The sequence below is a fragment of the Lissotriton helveticus genome, chromosome 7 (assembly GCF_964261635.1).
Source record: "Lissotriton helveticus chromosome 7, aLisHel1.1, whole genome shotgun sequence".
Classification (NCBI taxonomy): domain Eukaryota; kingdom Metazoa; phylum Chordata; class Amphibia; order Caudata; family Salamandridae; genus Lissotriton; species Lissotriton helveticus.
This window is the reverse complement of record NC_136068.1, coordinates 1,284,368,590-1,284,388,874: the sequence shown is the minus strand read 5'-3', so window position 1 is coordinate 1,284,388,874 and position 20,285 is coordinate 1,284,368,590. Positions and strand designations below refer to the sequence as shown.

The 20,285-nt window shown below is 49.6% G+C and overlaps 1 protein-coding gene across 2 annotated transcripts in view; it reads left to right on the top strand.

The window, feature by feature from the left end:
• Nucleotides 1–20,285, top strand: part of CASKIN2 (CASK interacting protein 2) — a 277,560-nt gene that overhangs the window by 150,794 nt on the left and 106,481 nt on the right. For both annotated transcript variants that reach the window (XM_078654526.1, XM_078654527.1), the window contains 3 exons: nt 761–856; nt 6,274–6,404; nt 6,490–6,598. In XM_078654526.1, the coding sequence (XP_078510652.1) occupies nt 761–856; nt 6,274–6,404; nt 6,490–6,598 (336 nt within the window). The remainder of the gene's footprint in view (nt 1–760; nt 857–6,273; nt 6,405–6,489; nt 6,599–20,285) is intronic.

Genomic DNA, 20,285 nt, shown 5'->3' with positions numbered 1-20,285 from the left:
TAAAGCCTTACTTGGAATTTACAGCCCAGTATAGAGTGCAGGAAAGGAAGGAAATTAACAATACAGTGTTCCAAAGACTCCCTTCATTATTAGGACAGGAAGTTGTGCTGAAAATCCCAGGCCTTCCATCTCCTTAGGGATGAACATCCTCTCAACACCTTATAAGGGTAATATACACAAAGGCACTGCTGGCCCAGTCAGCCCTATTCCTCATTTGAGGTGTGTAGATAATGGCCAATCAAAGGAGGCTCATGAAATGGACTCAAACCCCCCCAGAAAAAAGCCTTTGCAGCAGGGACTGCAAGCAGTGCTAACCTAATAGGTCCTTGATTCCTTCAACCATTACACACTTTACAACAGTCCATGTAAGATTGTCCCTTAGGGAGACCGAGTCGCTTTCGCTCTCCCCCTGTCTTGTGCAATCTCCGTCTCTGTATTTATCTTGTTGTCCCTCTTAAGATCTCAAGTACTAATATCGGAATGACCGTGAGTGGGTCAGAGGTGTAGAAGTGGGATGAAAATATCTTTCTAGTGCTCTGCCTTCCTCCACCTGCCCTGCGGCACCATTGGCTTTTGAATGGATTCTGGAGGTAGCAGGTGCGATGCGAGTGGCTTCCACATGGACTTGATCATGGGGTGAAAATGGCGGAGCCTGGCCAGTGCTTTATTCTCATACACTGACCTGTGTCCAGCCCTGTGGCGGGATGGAAGGGATACTCCATACCACCACACTATTCTGATGCATCCTTTTTTTCTACAGTCGGAGACATTGCTGCAGCACCAGTCGAATCCCTGCCATGTCAACAAGGCCAAGAAAACCCCCTTGGATCTGGCCTGCGAGTTTGGCCGCCTCAAGGTGAGAGGTTGAGTCAAAACGGTCTCTATAACGCTTCCATCCTGCTTTTGGACCCCCTGTATCTCTGGTTGCTGTGTGTCCTTTGTTCCTCATGGGTCGGTATCCCTCACTGCTTCTAGCTGTGTATCCCTCACTTCTTCTAGCTCTTATCAATTACTCCTCATAGCTCAGTGTGCCGCGCTTCTCATAACTCTAGCTTCTGCCCTTCCTTGTGTCCGTTGCAGATTTGTATCCATTGCTCCTCATATCTCTTTGTACTTTCTTCCCCGTAGCACTGTATCCAATGTTCGTCCTATTGGTGGTAGGAGCAAGGGATACAGAACCATGAGGAGCAAAGGATACAGAGCTTTGAGGAGGAAAGGCACAGAGCTGCGAGGATCAAGTGATTCAGAGCTGTTTCCATCACTACTCATTGGTCCTTTCCTCCTCCTTTGGTCTTTATCCCTTGCCTTTATCCTCGTTGCCGTATATTCCTACTCTCGTAGGTCTTTATCTCTTGCTAAGCCTAGCTCTGTGTCCTTTGCTGCCCATAACTGTTTCCCTTGCTCTTCAATACTCTGTCTCTTGTTATGCAGCGCTATTGCTCCTCTCTGCAGCGCCTCTTGCTCCTCTCTGCGGCGCCTCTTGCTCCTGTCTGCAGCGCCTCTTGCTCCTGTCTGCAGCGCCTCTTGCTCCTGTCTGCAGCGCCTCTTGCTCCTCTCTGCAGCGCTCTTGCTCCTCTCTGCAGCGCTCTTGCTCCTCTCTGCAGCGCTCTTGCTCCTCTCTGCAGCGCCTCTTGCTCCTCTCTGCAGCGCCTCTTGCTCCTCTCTGCAGCGCCTCTTGCTCCTCTCTGCAAGCGCCTCTTGCTCCTCCCAACAAGCACCTCTTGCTCCTCTCTGCAGCGCCTCTTGCTCCTCTCTGCAGCGCCTCTTGCTCCTCTCTGCAGCGCCTCTTGCTCCTCTATGCAGCGCCTCTTGCTCCTGTCTGCAGCGCTTCTTGCTCCTGTCTGCAGCGCCTCTTGCTCCTCTCTGCAGCGCCTCTTGCTCCTCTCTGCAGCGCCTCTTGCTCCTCTCTGCAGCGCTCTTCCTCCTCTCTGCAGCGCTTTTGCTCCTCTCTGCAGCGCCTCTTGCTCCTCTCTGCGGCGCCTCTTGCTCCTGTCTGCAGCGCCTCTTGCTCCTGTCTGCAGCGCCTCTTGCTCCTGTCTGCAGCGCCTCTTGCTCCTGTCTGCAGCGCCTCTTGCTCCTCTCTGCAGCGCTCTTGCTCCTCTCTGCAGCGCTCTTGCTCCTCTCTGCAGCGCCTCTTGCTCCTCTCTGCAGCGCCTCTTGCTCCTCTCTGCAGCGCTCTTCCTCCTCTCTGCAGCGCTCTTCCTCCTCTCTGCAGCGCTATTGCTCCTCTCTGCAAGCGCCTCTTGCTCCTCTCTGCAAGCGCCTCTTGCTCCTCTCTGCAAGCGCCTCTTGCTCCTCTCTGCAAGCGCCTCTTGCTCCTCTCTGCAAGCGCCTCTTGCTCCTCCCGGCAAGCACCTCTTGCTCCTCCTGGCAAGCACCTCTTGCTCCTCCTGGCAAGCACCTCTTGCTCCTCCCGGCAAGCACCTCTTGCTCCTCCCGGCAAGCACCTCTTGCTCCTCCCGGCAAGCACCTCTTGCTCCTCCCGGCAAGCACCTCTTGCTCCTCCCGGCAAGCACCTCTTGCTCCTTTCTGTGGCATCTCTTGCTCCTCTCTGCAAGCGCCTCTTGCTCCTCTCTGCAAGCGCCCTTGCTCTTCAATACTCTGTCTCTTGTTATGCAGCGCTCTTGCTCCTCTCTGCAAGCGCCTCTTGCTCCTCTCTGCGGCGCCTCTTGCTCCTCTTTGCGGCACCTCTTGCTCCTCCCTGCCGGGCCTATTGCTCCTCACTGCAGCGCCTCTTGCTTCTCTCGGCGGCGCCTCTTGCTTCTCTCGGCGGCGCCTCTTGCTCCTCTCGGCGGCGCCTCTTGCTCCTCTCGGCGGCGCCTCTTGCTCCTCTCGGCAGCGCCTCTTGCTCCTCTTTGCAGCGCCTCTTGCTCCTCTCTGCAAGCGCCTTTTGCACCGCTCTGCAAGCGCCTCTTGCTCCTCTCTGCAAGCGCCTCTTGCTCCTCTCTGCAAGCGCCTCTTGCTCCTCTCTGCGGCGCCTCTTGCTCCTCTCGGCAAGCGCCTCTTGCTCCTCTCTGTGGCATCTTTTGCTCCTCTCTGCAAGCGCCTCTTGCTCCTCTCTGCAAGCGCCTCTTGCTCCTCTCTGCAAGCGCCTCTTGCTCCTCTCTGCAAGCGCCTCATGCTCCTCTCTGCAAGCGCCTCATGCTCCTCTCTGCAAGTGCCTCATGCTCCTCTCTGCAAGCGCCTCATGCTCCTCTCTGCAAGCGCCTCATGCTCCACTCTGCAAGCGCCTCTTGCTCCTCTCTGCAAGCGCCTCATGCTCCTCTCTGCAAGCGCCTCTTGCTCCTGTCTGCAAGCGCCTCTTGCTCCTGTCTGCAAGCGCCTCTTGCTCCTGTCTGCAAGCGCCTCTTGCTCCTGTCTGCAAGCGCCTCTTGCTCCTGTCTGCAAGCGCCTCTTGCTCCTGTCTGCAAGCGCCTCTTGCTCCTGTCTGCAAGCGCATCTTGCTCCTGTCTGCTGTCTGCAAGCGCCTCTTGATCCTGTCTGCAAGCGCCTCTTGCTCCTGTCTGCAAGCGCCTCTTGCTCCTGTCTGCATGCGCCTCTTGCTCATGTAAGCGCCTCCTGCTCCTGTCTGCGACATCTCTAGCTCCTCTCTGTGGCGCCTGTAGCTCTTCTCTGCGGCGCCTCTAGCTCTTGCTCCTCCCGGCAAGCACCTCTTGCTCCTCCCGGCAAGCACCTCTTGCTCCTCCCGGCAAGCACCTCTTGCTCCTTTCTGTGGCATCTCTTGCTCCTCTCTGCAAGCGCCTCTTGCTCCTCTCTGCAAGCGCCCTTGCTCTTCAATACTCTGTCTCTTGTTATGCAGCGCTCTTGCTCCTCTCTGCGGCGCCTCTTGCTCCTCTCTGCGGCGCCTCTTGCTCCTCTCTGCGGCGCCTCTTGCTCCTCTCTGCGGCGCCTCTTGCTCCTCTCTGCGGCGCCTCTTGCTCCTCTCTGCGGCGCCTCTTGCTCCTCTCTGCGGCGCCTCTTGCTCCTCTCTGCGGCGCTTCTTGCTCCTCTCTGCAGCGCCTCTTGCTCCTCTCGGCAGTGCCTCTTGCTCCTCTCTGCAGCGCCTCTTGCTCCTCTCTGCAGCGCCTCTTGCTCCTCTCTGCAAGCGCCTCTTGCTCCTCTCTGCAAGCGCCTCTTGCTCCTCTCTGCAAGCGCCTCTTGCTCCTCTCTGCAAGCGCCTCTTGCTCCTCTCTGCAAGCGCCTCTTGCTCCTCTCTGCAAGCGCCTCTTGCTCCTCTCTGCGGCGCCTCTTGCTCCTCTTTGCGGCACCTCTTGCTCCTCTCTGCCGGGCCTATTGCTCCTCACTGCAGCGCCTCTTGCTTCTCTCGGCGGCGCCTCTTGCTTCTCTCGGCGGCGCCTCTTGCTCCTCTCGGCGGCGCCTCTTGCTCCTCTCGGCGGCGCCTCTTGCTCCTCTCGGCAGCGCCTCTTGCTCCTCTTTGCAGCGCCTCTTGCTCCTCTCTGCAAGCGCCTCTTGCTCCTCTCTGCAAGCGCCTCTTGCACCTCTCTGCAAGCGCCTCTTGCTCCTCTCTGCAAGCGCCTCTTGCTCCTCTCTGCAAGCGCCTCTTGCTCCTCTCTGCAAGCGCCTCTTGCTCCTCTCTGCGGCGCCTCTTGCTCCTCTCGGCAAGCGCCTCTTGCTCCTCTCTGTGGCATCTTTTGCTCCTCTCTGCAAGCGCCTCTTGCTCCTCTCTGCAAGCGCCTCTTGCTCCTCTCTGCAAGCGCCTCTTGCTCCTCTCTGCAAGCGCCTCATGCTCCTCTCTGCAAGCGCCTCATGCTCCTCTCTGCAAGTGCCTCATGCTCCTCTCTGCAAGCGCCTCATGCTCCTCTCTGCAAGCGCCTCTTGCTCCTCTCTGCAAGCGCCTCTTGCTCCTCTCTGCAAGCGCCTCTTGCTCCTGTCTGCAAGCGCCTCTTGCTCCTGTCTGCAAGCGCCTCTTGCTCCTGTCTGCAAGCGCCTCTTGCTCCTGTCTGCAAGCGCCTCTTGCTCCTGTCTGCAAGCGCCTCTTGCTCCTGTCTGCAAGCGCCTCTTGCTCCTGTCTGCAAGCGCCTCTTGCTCCTGTCTGCAAGCGCCTCTTGCTCCTGTCTGCAAGCGCCTCTTGCTCCTGTCTGCAAGCGCCTCTTGCTCCTGTCTGCAAGCGCCTCTTGCTCCTGTCTGCAAGCGCATCTTGCTCCTGTCTGCAAGCGCATCTTGCTCCTGTCTGCTGTCTGCAAGCGCCTCTTGCTCCTGTCTGCAAGCGCCTCTTGCTCCTGTCTGCAAGCGCCTCTTGCTCCTGTCTGCATGCGCCTCTTGCTCATGTAAGCGCCTCCTGCTCCTGTCTGCGACATCTCTAGCTCCTCTCTGTGGCGCCTGTAGCTCTTCTCTGCGGCGCCTCTAGCTCCTCTCTGCGACTCCTGTAGCTCCTCTCTGCAAGCGCATCTTGCTCCTGTCTGCAAGCGCATCTTGCTCCTGTCTGCAAGCGCATCTTGCTCCTGTCTGCAAGCGCATCTTGCTCCTGTCTGCAAGTGCATCTTGCTCCTGTCTGCAAGCGCATCTTGCTCCTGTCTGCAAGCGCATCTTGCTCCTGTCTGCTGTCTGCAAGCGCCTCTTGCTCCTGTCTGCAAGCGCCTCTTGCTCCTGTCTGCATGCGCCTCTTGCTCATGTAAGCGCCTCCTGCTCCTGTCTGCGACATCTCTTGCTCCTCTCTGTGGCGCCTGTAGCTCTTCTCTGCGGCGCCTCTCGCTCCTCTCTCTGCAATGCCTCTAGCTCCTCTCTGCGACTCCTGTAGCTCCTCACTGCAAGCGCATCTTGCTCCTGTCTGCAAGCGCATCTTGCTCCTGTCTGCAAGCGCCTCTTGCTCCTGTCTGCAAGCGCCTCTTGCTCCTGTCTGCAAGCGCCTCTTGCTCCTGTCTGCAAGCGCCTCTTGCTCCTGTCTGCAAGCGCCTCTTGCTCCTGTCTGCAAGCGCCTCTTGCTCCTGTCTGCAAGTGCCTCTTGCTCCTCTCTGCGACGCCTCTTGCTCCTCTCTGCGATGCCTCTTGCTCTTGTCTGCGGCGCCTCTTGCTACTGTCTGCGGCGCCTCTTTCTCCTCTCTGCGGCGCCTCTTTCTCCTCTCTGCGGCGCCTCTTGCTCCTGTCTGCAAGCGCCTCTTGCTCCTGTCTGCAAGCGCCTCTTGCTCCTCTTTGCGGCACCTCTTGCTCCATTGTGCAGAGACCTCACTCCTTGGTGTGGCGCTCCTCCCTTATTTTTGCAGCCCTCCAGAATCCTCTGTAGGGTGTCTCTGCCTCCTGATTGCTGTCTCTGCTGCTTCTTCCCACTTACACTAGGTGGTGCAGTTGCTCTTAAACAGCCATCTTTGTGTCTCGCTGCTGGAGGGGCAGGCGAAGGACCCTCGGGACCCCAACTACACTACCCCTCTACACCTGGCAGCCAAAAATGGACACAAAGAGATAATAAGGTAAGATCACCCCCCTGGGGCACATACAGAGCCTTCCCAAACTACACCCAGATACCAGTACTCACTGCATCTTCCTCTCCAACAGGCAACTACTGAAGGCTGGCATCGAGATCAACCGGCAGACCAAGATGGGCACCGCCCTGCACGAGGCCGCCCTCTATGGGAAAACGGAGGTGGTGCGCCTGCTGCTGGAAGTGAGTATGAGCCCCATCCACCTATTTATCTTAAAGTGTACTACTTCAGTGAGATAATTCCCACGTAAGAGCGCCATTCTTGCCAGAACACTCACAAATTATTGGTGATTTCCATCTCTCCTTAACAGAAGTATAGATAATTCACACCTGCTGCTCAGTACTTGTGCCTGCACTTGTCCTGGTGTATGTGGGGCAGCTTGCGTGAATAGGGGGCAGGTGGTGAGAGCTGATGTAGGTGGGAGGGGACCAGCAGAAGGTTGGCCAACTTTGCATGTCTCATACACAAAAGGCCGTGCTGAGCAGTGATGGGATTGTCCCATGAAGGTACAGGACCACTTCTCGTAAGGAAAGGAAACTTTACTGTAAAATAGTCTTTATGCGAGGACATCCTCTTCAAATTCATAAACCTAGAATAATTACCCATGGCGAGGCCAGAAGCCACGTGGCTTTCTTAAATCAAAATAGGGACACAATCCGCTTCTTTAACTTTCAGAGAAAATTGGATCTAAAGACTCCCACAACTCCTGGCAGAGTGGGGAACCATTTCAATGTATTTTGTGGCTGATATGTGCACCTCCTGCCTCCGAGTATAGGGAGGTGCTGTACAGAGTCTGTGAATCAGGACAGGATACCCTTCCTGCATAGCTGCTCTTATAGGACAGTAGTTGTTAATATTCCAGCAATGCAACCTCCTTAGTCATGTGCTTACAATACTCTGAATATCAGCAATAGCTTCAAGGGAAGCAGTTGTTGAATTTAGCAAAATGTTCCTATTTTCCAGAGATTTCATTCCTACCAGAAAATTAGCCAAAACGTCATATTTTAAGTCATGTTTGCAAAACATATGGATAAACCTTTGTAACGCTGCTCGGCCAAATGAATTGTTAAGAGTTGCATTGACTTATTTACCTGTTGTGGAATAAGGTGTGGGGCAACCAGGCAGAGTTGAAATGGCTTTCTGGTGCTTAGATTTATGCATGGAACAGTTTGGCAGGAAGTGCATACAGTGCCTGCCCTCTGTTCTCAAGACTATAGCTTCCAGACAGTGTCTATTCTAGCTGAAAATACTGGTGTTATCCATAAAAAACCTTTTAATACGCAACAACAACAATTGATGGACAGAATGCAGAACAATGTCATACATTCACCAGAGTACAGCCTGAATCCATCGTTTTTTCGCTCTCCATGCCATTCCAGTTTGAACCCAGCCATATGTAAATCAGTCTTGACCCTGTGCCCAATGGGAACAGTCCAGCCCAAACTGCCAGGCCAGGTCCTCCCTGAACTGGAAACAAGCATCCTAGGACCGGTTTTGGGGTTTCACCCCTCTTCAGCCAGGATAGCTTGACTCCAGTGGCATGAAGAGCACGGGACCCACGTCTCGGTATACTCGTCCCACTCGGGGTGGAAAATGCAAAAACAACTATTGATGGACAGCATGCAGAATAATGTCATACATTCACCTGAAGGGTGTTACCGAGGAACCGGTCCCAGGATGCTTGTTTCCGGTTCAGGTAGACCTGGCTTGGCAGTTCGAGCTGAACTGTTCCCATGAGGCACAGGGTCAAGACTGATTTGCATATAGCTGGGCTCGAACTGAGGTGCCGAAGTGAGCTAAAGAATGATGATGGATGAAACCCAGATCTGTGACTAGGGGTGAGTGTCTGAAATGTTTCAGGACTCCGTCCATCATCTCCTTGTGTTTGCTTTGTTTGCCCTAAGTTGGCAGGGTATGCCCAGACTTGGGTCCCTTGCTCACGTTGCCACTAGATTCAAGCTAGCCTTTTTGATAAAGGGTGTTACCCAGAAACCGGTCCCAGGATGCTTGTTTCTGGTTCAGGGAACACCTGGCTTGGCAGTTCGAGCTGGACTGTTCCCATGAGGCACAGGGTCAAGACTGATTTGCATATAGCTGGGTCTGAACTGAGGTGGCGAAGTGAACTAAAGAACGATGATGGATTCAACCCAGATCTGTGACTGGGGGTGAGTTTCTGAAAAGTTTCAGCACTCCGTCCATCATCTCCTTGTGTTTGCTTTGAAACCTTTTAATAACCAGTGTATGCAAAGATTGTTTAGGCGGCAGGGGCAGAATAGGTAGACACTTTTCCTATCGCTCCTTGGGCAAATCGCCTTTCAGTATGTCCTTCTGAAATCAGTCTGAAATACATTGCAGTGTTAAATAAGACGAAAGAACACACAGACCATATAATGTTTTGCCAACACGGTTGATCACGCCAGGCTCTTGATGCGACTGACTGAGACAGGCATCTGTGACAAAGCTTTGGGATGGCTACATTTGTATCTGTCTCAGAGAACGCAAAAGGTGGCATTGGGGACTGTCTCTTCATCACCCAAAGTCATCAGCTGTGGCGTTCCGCAAGGGTCGGCACTCAGCCCCCTTTTGTTCAATATCTACCTCGCTCCTCTTTTTGCGTTGATTGCCAACTGGGGTGTCAAGGCAATCTCATATGCTGATGACACCCAGTTGGTATTTCCATACTTAGAGGTGTCGCAGGAGTCCTTCGCGAACTTTCGGGGCTGCCTCCGAAATGTAGCCTGTTGGATGAACGCGAACAAATTAAAACTAAACGCCAATAAAACGGAGGTGATCTTTTTTGGTAAAGGCCCCCCTCCTCCCGCAGAGCTATGGTGGCCAGCGGAGATGGGCCAAGCGCCTTCACCTAGTCTCTCGGCAAAAAATCTGGGAGTGAGGTGGGATGACAGCCTGTCCTTTACCTCGCATATTCAACAGGTAGTTGGCTGCTGTCTGTGTAAGCTGAGGAATCTCCGCAGGATCCTGAGACTTCTCCCTGTGAGTTGTCGGAAAACTGTAATCCATGCCACAGTAACATCTAGGCTGGACTACGCCAACGGACTCTATCTGGGCTTACCTAAATACCTGACTCAAAAACTCCAGTTGGTCCAAAATGCGGCTGCGAGACTGTTATTGCAGATCCCTTTTAAGCACTCAGTCTCTCCGTATCTGCGATCACTACACTGGCTGCCAGTTACCAACAGAATCAAATTCAAAGCACTCAATTTGGCCTTTAGATCTCTGTTTGGCACCTGTCCTAAGTACTTGAAAATCCGGCTCCCGAGATATGTACAGGCCCGTACGCTTCGTTCCAATAGCCGTGTTCAACTTGTCGTCCCACGAGCTAAAAAGGCTCGATTGGGTGGCCAAACTTTCTCGGCAAATGTCACAATGTTATGGAACTCCTTGCCCTCAGCTATTCAGCAAGCCCCCTCTGAACCTTGCTTCAAACGGCTGCTGAAGACCTGGCTCTTCACCCAACCACGCTAAGCTCCCTGTTTCAACCTCCAGGTCAACAGTGTTCTTCCTAGCGCCGGGACACCTCCTTGTGAGGTAGCTGTTGGTGCTTTACAAAATGCTGTATTATTATTATTGTGATCCCATGAAAAAACAGGACTTTGGCTGCCCTGGTCCACACCTCTCCACACTGCAATGCACAGGTAAATAGACATTGTTGTCTCAGACCCCCACCCCGCCTAGTGCCACTCAAAATTGTGACAGACTACTAAATTATGACGCAGCTATGCGCGATTAAAAATAGCTATTTTTGTTCGTAGAGGGGAAGTTTGTCCTAGAAGGTGAGCAAACACCTTTATAACAGTAGCGAACTTCTTTTGTGCCTACTTCCCCTGTACCACAGCTGTGAGGTAGGCATGTTTGTGCGCAGACAGAGAGTATAGAGAACTGTCAGTGAGAATGCACCACACCCTGTTGTAGAAGGAGCAGCCAACGGAGGCAAGGTGTGCTCTAACACCATGGATGCTTTCACGTTCTCTCGAGGGGGGCGGGCGTCCACCTTCAAAAAGGGGGTTAATCAGAGAAGCCCAGCATGATGAAGTTTGAGAGAGAGGCTGACTTAATTTAGGGTCAGCATGTTTTAATGGAAAAGTGAAAGAAAAGTGGTTAACTTCTGTTAGATGGTTCTCGCTACATTACTGTCTTCTATGCAGTTTTATCTAACTTTTGGTTTACAAATGTTTTAAGAAAATCAGCATATAAGTAGTAGATAAATAATTATGTGACAAATGCAGGGTAGGCTGAGTCTGTAAAGGTATGAGTTCCCAAGGCACCTCATATTATTGATATTGTTTACAAAAGCACAATTTTATTTTTAAATAAATTATTTTCCTTCGGGTGGATTGAATAGTGTGTGACTCATTCGAAGTATGTTTGCAGCAATAATGAAATGCAATGTTAAGTGGTGGGCGGACGGTTGTGACTATTGATGTGTCATGCTCAGTGATCAGGACTCTAGAAACCAGCTTTACCAGGCCTCTCCTTTGGGACCGATTGACTTCGCCTTTGGTTTTAGCCACGCTGTACGTCCTTGATAATGTGCAGCATGGTTAATCAACAGAAAAAAAGCTTATGTAAGTGTGCGCACCAAGCATTCAGCACATAAAAGAAGAAAAAACACGTGTCATTTTTATTTTTGTTTACTGATCTGACGTGATTAGGTGGAGGAAATAAAGCAGTTGTGGAAAGCAAAAGAGGGGTGGAATCACAGAGGGCTGGTAAGCAACACATAGGGCAGGCCGAAAGAAGCACCTCTGGGGTGTGCGGGGATAGGGAGCCTGGAAAACACAGGTGGCGGACGCAAACTGACAGAGCAACATGGGGAGCTGGAAGGGAACGAACAAGAGAGGGCAACGTGGAGATGAAGGGCCCATTATAGAGGCTTAAATGCAAAGCTGTATCAAAGTGACAGCTGAAGACCAAGTGGTGGAAGGTATTTGTTTTATAATTTTAGGAAACGAAATGTGCTGGGAAAAGTGGGAAAACACAGAGCATGGGGGAAACACATGCACTCTCATGGAGGGCTTTTAGAAAAAGAAGAAAAAGTTCCAGAAAATCCGACACTTGCAGAAGGATTAAAGGAGTCCATCTGAGAGATGGTAAACAGGCTAGGAGCAAGGACAGGCTAAAACAAATAAAAACCATCGGAGATAAAGCAAAAAATGAGAGTGGTAAACAAAAAGCTAGTGGAAAGCAACGTGTACGGTGCTTTTCTTGGTCAGCTATCGGCAAGTCCCCGCAACTGTCCCCGCAACCAGATAGCTGCACTCTCTGGTAAGTTTTGACGTAATTATGAAGCCTCAGCTTCGTCTTTCGTCATACATGTATCACATCACCTTACAAGCCTCTATAAAGCAAAAGATATATGAATGGGCCCAACGAGAAGAGGCCAGCAAAGTGTGATACAAAACAGTGATCCCTAATTCAGCCAAGAGTCCCTAGAAACATTCTGAGTCTCTGGATAACCTCATGAAACCAGCCACCAAACCAAGAAACCCCTCATAAACAGGGGTTGATAAAGTCACGATCCTCAGTCATTAAACTGGACACCATGATTAAAACAGATTTTAGTGCGTGGAGAGTCATGAAACTGTAGATAAAATTGGAACTGACTAATAATGAAATCAAACAAAGTTACGAGCTGTTCTTCCAGAATCATTAGTTGCAGAGCTCGTTGTTGCCTTCCTTGGTGGCGGTCTGGCCTCGACTGCATTGAACCTTCCTGGTGTGATGTTAATTGTTTATTCGAAGATCATTCACACTGTAAGAAATCCCTGACTGTGGCCTTTATGAAGCACACAGTTGTGTATAGGAAGCAAATGCAACAACCAAAAAAGGAAAACATGCTTCAGTAGCTCCTGTTATTAGGATGCTGCTTGCAGTTTATATTACAATAATATACTTTATTTTTATTTATTTATTTTGAAAGTTTTGTATAGCGCGAACAAGATCTTTGCAGATATCAGAGCGCTTCACATAAAAAAGGGGGGAGCATGCGGGAACATAGTCAAACAGGTAAGTAAAAATGCTAGTAGTACAAACACGTGGTAGCCTAGAAAATCAAATAAATCATTAATACATATAAAACAAATAATCCACGGGGTCGAACAAGGAGTACAGATCAGTGCGGAGTCTTAACAAAGTTCAGAATAGCGCTTCAAGTGTATTTAGCCATGAGGATAGCTTTTACTTCTTTCTTAAACAGTGTAGTGGAGGAGATGAGCCTCGTTTCAGGGGGGAGTGAGTTCCAGATCCTGGGTGCCATTCCTGAGAAGGAGCGTTTATAAGTTTTTTCCTTCCGGAATCTTCGAGGCTTCAGCAGAAGATTGTTTGAGCCTCTGGTGTTTCTAGAACCGCCAGAGATTGTCAGCTTCTGAGTGAGATAGCTTGGTGAGCTCATGTGGACAGCTTTGTGCGTCATGCAGGCGATTTTCAGATGTATTCTGGCTTCGAAAGGCAGCCAGTTCAGGTGTTTAAAGTCAGGGAGATATGTGAGTGTTTTTTTGAACCAGTGATGAGTCTCGCTGCAGCGTTTAGAGAAGCTCTTAGGGGAGCAGTAGTAGTTAGGGGGAGTCCGCAGAGGGCGATGCTGCCATACTCTATTCGAGCGGTAATTGCAAACACAACAGTGATGGACAGAATGTGGATCAATGTCACACATTCACCCCAGTCAAAAGATCTGGGCCCAAATCCATCGTTTTTCCACTCCACACCACCCTGGGTTAGACAATGGCGATATGCAAATCAGCGCTGACCCTGTGCCCCATGGGAACAGTCCAGTCCGAACTACAAAAGCCATGTCCTTCCCAGAACGGAAACAAGCATCCGAGGACCGGACCGGTTTCGAGGTAACACCTCATCAGCCCGGCTAGCTTGACTCCAGTGGTGTGGAGTGCCTGGGACTCACGTCTGAGCATCCCCAGTACACTTAGAGCGGTAATTGCAAACACAACAGTGATGGACAGAATGTGGATCAATGTCACACATTCACCCCAGTCAAAAGATCTGGGCCCAAATCCATCGTTTTTCCACTCCACACCACCCTGGGTTAGACAATGGCGATATGCAAATCAGCGCTGACCCTGTGCCCCATGGGAACAGTCCAGTCCGAACTACAAAAGCCATGTCCTTCCCAGAACGGAAACAAGCATCCGAGGACCGGCCCGGTTTCGAGGTAACACCTCTCATCAGCCCGGCTAGCTTGACTCCAGTGGTGTGGAGTGTCTGGGACTCACGTCTGAGCATCCCCAGTACACTTAGAGCGGTAATTGCAAACACAACAGTGATGGACAGAATGTGGATCAATGTCACACATTCACCCCAGTCAAAAGATCTGGGCCCAAATCCATCGTTTTTCCACTCCACACCACCCTGGGTTAGACAATGGCGATATGCAAATCAGCGCTGACCCTGTGCCCCATGGGAACAGTCCAGTCCGAACTACAAAAGCCATGTCCTTCCCAGAACGGAAACAAGCATCCGAGGACCGGCCCGGTTTCGAGGTAACACCTCTCATCAGCCCGGCTAGCTTGACTCCAGTGGTGTGGAGTGCCTGGGACTCACGTCTGAGCATCCCCAGTACACTTAGAGCGGTAATTGCAAACACAACAGTGATGGACAGAATGTGGATCTGGGCCCAAATCCATCGTTTGGATTTGGGCCCAGATCTTTGGACTGGGGTGAATGTGTGACATTGATCCACATTCTGTCCATCATTGTTGTGTTTGCAGTTAATACTCTATTCGAGGGATGACTAGTGCTTGTACTGCAGTTTGGAAGTCAATAACATAACATAACATAACATAACATTGGCAGGGAGGAAGGGTTTAAGTTTCCTCAGGGTATTGATTTGATAATTCGCACCCTTAGTTGCCTTGCTGATATGTTACTGCATGTTGAGATTGGTGTCCAGTGTAATGCCTAAGGATTTTGCTGAGTCTACGATGGTGGGTTGGACATTGAGTGCAGTTAGGTCTTTAAGCCAGAGTTGTGTGGTAGAGATCTTGGCGGGAGGTGAGATAAGAAGGAACTCTGTTTTCAGAGCATTGAGTTTGAGATGATTATCGGCAAGCCAGGATTGGGTGCTTCTGATCGTTGAGTTCAGGAGCACAATGTCTTTGGGGGATTGCAATTTGAGATATAGTTGGGTATCATCAGCATACATGTGAAAGTGTATATTGGACTCTTGTAACAAGGTGGTGAGGGGTTCCATAACTAGGTTGAACAAAGTTGGGGATAGGGAGGAACCTTGTGGGACGCCTAACGAGACAGGTATAGGTGAGGACATCAGGTTGTTACTCTTGAATTTCTGCGACCTGTTGTTTAGAAAGGAAGTGAACCATTTGAGGACTGTCCCAGATAGACCCATTCTTGTGTTTAATAGTTCGAGTAAATTCTCATGCTTAACGGTGTCAAATGCTGAAGAAAGATCAAGAAGGATGAGGAGACAGGTATCGTTTTGATCTAGCATTTGAAGGGCGTCGTCAATTATGTGAGTCATAGCCGTTTCAGTGCTGTGCCCCGCTCGGAAACCTGATTGATGAGGATTGAGGAGGTCAAACTGGTCAATGTGTTTAGTCAATTGTAGTTGTGCGCATTTTTCCAACAATTTGGCGAGAGTGGGGATATTGGTAATGGGACGGTAGTTGTTTAAATCAGAGGGGTCGGCTGTAGGTTTCCTTAGTAAAGGCGTGACTTGTCCTACTTTGAGGGAGTCAGGGATGGTTCCTTGTTGAAGTGAGCTGTTGATAATTTTAGTCCAGAGTGGGAGGAGCAAAGGGATAAAGTCCTTTACAGCGTTAGCAGGGAGGGGGTCCGTGAGGTGATTGGATGGTTTAATGGTGCTGAGCAGTTTCCCTATTTCTTCTTCAGAGTAGGTGACAAAGGATGACCATGTGGCATTGTTTTTTCGTTCAGTGGGTGCTATGCAATGAGGCTTGGAGTAGAGGCTTGCGTCAATGATGAGATCGCTCTTTATGTTGTCAGTTTTTTGGATAAAGAAAGCGAAGAAGTCTTCACAGGAGGGAGCCTCGTGCATATTGCTGTGTGGCTGGGGTTGTTCCTTGCATTGAGTTCTGATTAGTTCAAACAGTTTCCTCGGCCTGTTCCTTGCTTGGTCGAGCTGGTGGCTGAAGAAATCTGGTTTTGAGCGTTTAATTTTCCTGAAGTAGGCGTTTCTCTTTTTCTTCAGTGTTTTTAGATGCAGTGCAGAGGGAGCTGATCTCCAGGTGCGCTCTGCCATTCGCATGGCTCGTCGGTCCTCGTTGAGACTCCCGTCGTACCATGGGTTGGAGATTTTGGTAGATACTCTTTTTAGTTGCAAAGGTGCCGCCTCATCAATTATTGTGGTCATTGCGTTGAGATAGTGGTCAGTCAAGGATTGAACGTCCGAGATGCCGGTAGGGGGAGTTAGGATGTTGCAACTGTTAGGGGGTAGAGAGTTTGGTTTGAGTTTTTTCAGGTCTCTTTTCCAAATTTTGGGCTTGGAGGTTTGAGCCGGGTTAACTTTGACTTTTTCATTGATGTAGAATGTGACAATATGATGATCTGACCAGTCGCAGGGTTGGATCGATTCGAGTTGGATAGAGTCTTCTTTGGAGATGATAAGGTAAAATACTTGATACTTGACGGTAAAAAGTAGCCCCATCTGCCCATTTGTTATTAAATTAAGAGAAGTGCACAGACATTATGCACCATCGCGCTGCTCATAATATTTGTCAGGCAAAGTTAAGTCTGTTAAAAGCATACTGTAGTTGTAAACAAACTTGCTAAAAGCACAAAAAGACAAAAATTACACTTCTCTTAAGTGCATACTTTCACCCTTTACTATATTTGGTTGTGCAAAGAAATCTTAGATTTCAGTGCACAGACTAAATGCCGCCACTCAACTTAAGTGACAGTGTAATTGTCAGATTGCTGTCCTGTGGGCTGATCGAAGATATGGCTGACACTCCGACCAAGACAGTTCCTAAAGAAGGCTGACCAACCCACACTGTATGTATGCTTTCTTTTGGGAAGACCAAACATTTCAGTCATACTCCAACAACCCAAAAGCCAAATAAGCCTGATCCAAAGCCTCCTTATGTGTCTCATATTACTGATGATACGACGTGTTTGCTCTATGCCAGACCACAAAGGGAATAGATGTAGTGTAGGTTTTGCAACCTGGCATATTAGGAGTCTTATTGCTTTGCATTGCCCTGCCCTGCCATCTAGTGGTTGACTGCCGAAATGTCCTATCGTTTTTTAAGAAAAAAACGCTTACTCTCCATTGGTCTATCTATATATGGCTGGATTCAAACTCTTTCATGACGTTGACCTCGACTCCAGAATGCCCTTCGATCCAGGGTCCTTTTCTCAATATTTTGGAACCATCACCTGGAAGTCCTTAGGAGCAAATGCCACACAGCTCGAGAGCATGGTGTTATCCAGCAGGCGGCAGGCCACCATAGAGTGAACCTCCATGAAGAGGAAGAGGTTTGCCTCATTGAGACCTTTTTGGAAAGGAAGCTGTCTGTCCAGTTCCTTTCCATGCTTAAAAGCATGTTGAAGTGTTCAGCTCAAAAACACAAAGACCCAGTCAAAACCCAAGTGGTGGCATCCTGAGTGGAAAATCAGTACAAGTGCCACGTGATCCAATCTACATTCACAGGCATGCCTCACCTGACTCCTTTGTCGTGCGCACCGCACAGAAGAGGGTCTTCACTCAAGCCACTGGTAATGCACCTCCACCCAGTAAGGAGAGCAAGATGATGGATGCTTTGGGCAAGCGAGTGGCAGTGGGAGCTGCCACCAAGGGTGTACCGCCAACTCTCTAAATGTGATGGACATGAAAGAGAGGAAATGGATGAACTTGTCAAGCGCCTTCAAAGGGTGCACAGAAAAAGAGGCAGGGAAAGTGTTCAAGAAAGAAATACAATTTCAAAGGCGGACATCAGGTGCTGCTGATGTGATGTGGCCGCACAGAAAGCAAATACCCGTGTCTTTATTCACAGACGTGCATGGCTGAGGCTGTCCGGCTTTCGTCTGTAAGTCCAGCTGCACCCTCTTGCTATATCCTTTAACTCAGAACATCTCTTTGGCCCATAGGTGGACTCCACACTGGAGAAGATCAGTGGATTTCAATATGTCTACTTTCCAAAACGTCATCCTCCTACTCTACATTGGAGACTACACGGTGACTTTCAATCAGTGCAAAGACAATAAGACATTGGACGGAGCGCTGAAACTTTTCAGACACTCACTCCTAGTCACTATTAGATCTGGGTTGAATCCATCATCGTTTTTTAGCTCACTTCGCCACCCCAGCCCAGACCCCGCAATATACAAATCGGTCTTGACCCTGTGCCTCATGGGAACAGTCCAGCCTGAACCGCCTACCTATGTCTTCCCTGGACCGGATAAGCATCCTCGGACCGGTTTGGGGTGAACACCCCTCATCAGCCAAGCTAGCTAGAATCCAGTGGCAAAGTGAGTAAGGGTCCCACGTCGGGGCATACCTGCCATCTAAATGCAAACACAATAAGACGAAGGATGGAGCGCTGAAACTTTTCAGACACTCACTTCCTTGTATTTACTTAGACCTTCAATCAGTACCTTGGGTTTGTGGTAAGTGTAGTTCATTACCATTTCAAATTCCTCCTATCCTACTATTGTGGGTCACAACAGCCCAGCAAGGGGTAACCAAATGTCTGCTAGTGCCAGCAGCATATTTTAAATGCAGCAGCATTATGTCTTGTATTTGGACAACTGCTTGGTAAGTGCAGCAGCAGAACACAGTGCTTGCACTCATCAAGCCATGTCAATCCTCTACAAATCAGGAGTTCACTGTCAGTGCCAAAAAAGGACACCTCTACCACCAACGGTGAACTGTTTTTGTTCCGCATCAATAAAACGATTGACTTGCCAATGTTTTTCTCTGAATCTTTTGGTTGCAGAAAGGGTTTACATACTGTAGAGACACCACATGTTTACATACTGTAGACACCACATGTGTAACGTGCGACGCTGAAATCTCTAAATCGTTACAAAAGACATAGCAACTCTGTGTAAGTCTTGGCAAGCCCCACATGGGAAAGCCCATTTCCAAGGCAGTCCTAGTGAGATGGCTAATTAAGTGCATTTAAGTCTGATATTCTAAAGCCAAACCCACACTGTGCCTAGAGCAAATTTCACTGGCAAAAAGTAACCCCGGAGACCGTCCTCAGCCATAGCCCGCTGGTAGACATTTGTAAAGCCGCTACATGGCCTACTATCCACGTGTTTACCACACACTGTGTGGAATTTCATACTCTGCAACAGGCAAACGTAGGGCAAACTGTCCTTAAAGCATTGCTCCACATGTCTTACGTTAACAGCTTGTAGGCCACTGCTTTGTGGACAAGGGCACTGCTTTCCAGTCTTTGCAAATCATTTGATCTTTAGTAGCACTTGCTGCATACAGAAAACATTACTTCTTACAATTGGTTTGCAACTTGTAGTGCTTTCAATGCACATGCCCCCTTCCACCTCTCCTAAAGCAAGCTTGAGGTTTTGGAACACTGACTTTCAAATACATCTTCACTGTACATATAGTCTGGCCTGGTTCGCATCACTCAATCAGGGGCTTGTAAAGCACGGCTATTCATCCGAGAGGATCTAAAGGCTGGTCCTTCTTTGTGTGGGAACATTTGAAGAGCCAGGTTTTGAGGTCCTTCTCGAATCGTATCAGCGACGCAGATTGCCTGAGGTGGGAAGGCAGGGTAGTCCAGGTCTCCTCTGTGAGGTAGGAGAAAGAACGTTCCCCGGGTCTGGACTTGTAGATCCTGGAAAAGTAAGATAGGGCGAGTTGGGCAGAACGGAGTTGTGTGGCGGATAAGTGGAATGCCAACTTGTGGGTCAGGTATGCTGGACCTACACCTACTCTCTTACCCCTATGAGGGAAATACAATCTGATTTGTAGTCTATTGCTCATTGTGGATATCTAGGGAGTATCACGAGTCACCTCGAAACCAAAAAACACTTTTTCAAACAAAAACAGCTTGCATTGTCTGCGATCAGCACTAGATGGCAGGACTGGGCGAAGTTTGGAATCTGGAGCACCACAAAATGCCAGTTTATTCTTAACAGGTAGGATTGCCTCTAGGCCGTTTTATTCCAGGCATGACCAGTATTTTAATGTCCTGGTCAGTAAAAATGTATTAAAATAACTTACAGTTGATATTTTTACCCTTTATACGTACATGCTTTAAATAGTAAATATAAGAAAGCACTTTAATATAGCGGGCTATACCGGCTATTAAAGGTCCGCTCCTGCGTTAAAGGGCCGAGCCGAAGGCGAGGGACTTTAAGAATGGACGGGACTTTAATAGCCGGTATAGCCCTGCTACGAAGGGATATAAGTCTATTAGAACAATCTGCCACTAGAGGGCAGAAAGTTCTAACAAATAAAACAAAGGCTTCTCAAAGCTCGAGGGGATTTAAATCCCCTGAAGCTCCGAGAGGCCTTTGTAAAACATCGGAATGTTGGTCTGCGAAGCAGGGAGCACTCCATTGTCTTTCCAACATTCCAATGTTCTAATTTGTGTTAACAGCTGTCTTAAACGTTTCCCGACTGATAATTAAGGATAGAAAGGTCATGTTAAATATATGGATACAGACGGTTTTATATAAAGTTGTACTTCAGTATCATGTCTTGGCCCTTGCAGAATCTTAAAACGAAAGCAAATGGCCTATATTTTTCTCAGAGAAAAGTGTCGACCCTATTAACAGTTGAGTGACATTTACCTTTCTTTTTATTGGCCTTGGCTTTCTGTTGCGTTAAGGTGTGTTGGTCAGGTGTGGGTTTGGACATGGGTGTGCCTGCGTGTGTATTAAAGG